At 70.3% G+C, this 2,284-nt stretch overlaps 1 protein-coding gene across 1 annotated transcript; it reads left to right on the top strand.

The window, feature by feature from the left end:
• The first annotated feature begins 6 nt into the window (after positions 1 to 6).
• Positions 7 to 1,715, top strand: LOC146588947 (protein NipSnap homolog 1). The gene is made up of 7 exons (XM_085317075.1): positions 7 to 30; positions 133 to 203; positions 296 to 436; positions 528 to 559; positions 1,042 to 1,136; positions 1,222 to 1,305; positions 1,417 to 1,715. Exons 2-7 carry the CDS (start codon positions 180 to 182, stop codon positions 1,479 to 1,481), a joined length of 441 nt encoding a protein of 146 aa, XP_085173201.1. The 5' UTR covers positions 7 to 30; positions 133 to 179; the 3' UTR covers positions 1,482 to 1,715.
• Positions 1,716 to 2,284: the final 569 nt, after the last annotated feature.

The following is a 2,284-nucleotide window of genomic DNA, read 5'->3' as shown; positions in this document are numbered from 1 at the left end:
ACACGTGGTACGGCGAGCAGGACCAGGCAGGTGGGCGCCCCCGGTTCCCCCCCACCCGCCCACCGCCAGCCGGCGGGTGTCGCCGCCAGCCCCGGGGCTCGGTGGCACCCCGCGGGCGCCCTGTCCTTGCAGTGCACCTCTGGCGCTTCTCCGGCGGCTACCCGGCCCTCAACGAGTGCATGAACAAGCTGAAGGAGAACCAGGTAGCGCCGGAGGCGGCGGGGGGGCTGCACCGCACCACGCGCCGGGGTTGCGTCCCCACGGCCACCCGGGTTCCCCCCGCTCCCCGCCGCAGGAATACGCTGCTTTCCGGCGCGAGCGCAGCCGCCTGCTGCTGGCCCGCCGCAACCAGCTGCTGCTCGAGTTCAGCTTCTGGAACGAGCCGCTGCCGCGGCGCGGGCCCCACGTCTATGAGCTGAGGACYTACAAACTCAAGGCGAGTGTGGCCCCGCGTGGCACCAGGGGCGGGAGGCCGGCGGGGGGCACCCGCCCTCTCAGGTATTGCCGGTTTGCTCCTCCCTTTCCAGCCGGGGACCATGATCGAGTGGGGCAATAACTGGTAAGGAGCCCCCCCCATCCTGGACCCTGCCTCAGTTTCCCCCTGTCCGGGTCCCTTCCTCAGCTTCCCTCTGGGTCCCTGCCCCAGTTTCCCCTCTATCCTGGTCCCTGCCCCAGTTTCCCCCTGTCCTGGTCCCTTCCTCAGCTTCCCTCTGGGTCCCTGCCTCAGTTTCCCTCTGGGTCCCTGCCCCAGGTTTCCCCCTACTCCGGTTGCTGCTTCAGTTCCCCCCTGGCTCCCTGCATTGGTTTCCCTCTGTYCCAGCTCCCTGCCTCAGTTTCCCCTCCCAATCCTGGCCTCAATTTCCCCCTGCCTCTGGTCCCGGCCTCCGTTTCCCACCTCCAATCCCTGCAGGCTCCCGTCTGCTCCTCGGTTCCCCCATGCAATCCCTGGGGCCGCGGACAGAGGAGGAGGAGGAGGAGGAGGAGGGGGAGGAAGGCTCCCGCCCCCAGCAGCTCTCCCCCCYRCTCCATAACCCCTGCCAGGGCTCGRGCCATCAAGTACCGCCAGGAGAACCAGGAGGCCGTGGGTGGCTTTTTCTCCCAGATCGGCGAGCTCTACGTGGTGCATCACCTGTGGGGTGAGTAGGGGCGCCGGGGCCACCCCAGGGTGCCGGTGCCTCCGCGCTGCTGTGTGACCCCCCCACACCTCCCCCATCCCCGCAGCCTACCGGGACCTGCAGTCGCGCGAGGAGACGAGGAACGCGGCGTGGCGCAAGAGCGGCTGGGACGAGAACGTCTACTACACGGGTGAGCGGGGCGGCGCGCGGGGGGCACCCGCGGGTGCTCGGCCGGGAGGCGCCCGCGGCGGCGTCCCCCCCGCCAACCCCCCCTCACCCGCCGCCGCCGCCGGCTTTGCAGTGCCGCTGATCCGCAGCATGGAGTCGCGCATCATGATCCCCCTGAGCATCTCGCCCCTGCAGTGAGCCGGCGCCTGGGCACCCCGTCGCCCCCCGTCCCGCCGGGTCCCCCCTCCCCAGCCCGGGGCACCCGCTCGGGACAGCCCCCCCCTCCACCCCGGGCTGGGAGCACCCGGCCCCGTGGCGGGAGGTGGCGGCGGTGGCCGTTGTCTGGAGCCCCAAGTTCGTCGGAGCACGGTGTTAACGAGCGCTAATGAGCCCCCGGGCCTGGCCTGCACCCATTAAATGTTCGATGCACCCGTGGGTGGCCCTGTCTGTGAGCGGGGTGCTGGAGCGTGTCCTGGGGGAGTGGGGGGCAGCGGTGACGGGTCCCCCATGCCTATGGGCACGCCTACCCCAAGGAGCCCACCTCCATGCCCATGGGTGCCCCCCAAAGCCAGTGGGTGCCCCCCAGTGCCAATGGAGCCCCCCCACACACTCCCAGAACCCCCTCTCTCACCAAGGGGTCCCCATACACTAAGGGGTGCCCCCCAATGCCAAAGGGACCCCCTACCCCAAGGAGCCCCTCCCAGTGCCCATGGGCGCCCCCCAGGGCCTATGRAGACCCCCACCCTAGGGACAGCCATGCCCAAGGGTGCCCTCCCCCACTAGGGGCCCCCCATCCACCAAGGGTGGCCCCCAATGCCAAGGGAGGCCCCCACCGCAAGGAAGCTCCCATGCTTGAGGATGGCCCCATTCACCTGCCCCCCCCAAGCCCATGGGTGCCCCCCATGCACTATAGCCCCCCCCCAACGTCCCTGGGTGCCCTGCATACACCACCTCCCCTTCCATGCCAGTGGCTGACCCCCAATGCCAATGGAGGCCCCCAT

This window comes from Rhea americana, unplaced genomic scaffold, assembly GCF_003343005.1.
Source record: "Rhea americana isolate MKP2758 unplaced genomic scaffold, rheAme1 scaffold_489, whole genome shotgun sequence".
In the NCBI taxonomy this organism is placed as follows: domain Eukaryota; kingdom Metazoa; phylum Chordata; class Aves; order Rheiformes; family Rheidae; genus Rhea; species Rhea americana.
This window is presented reverse-complemented; position numbering and strand designations above follow the sequence as displayed.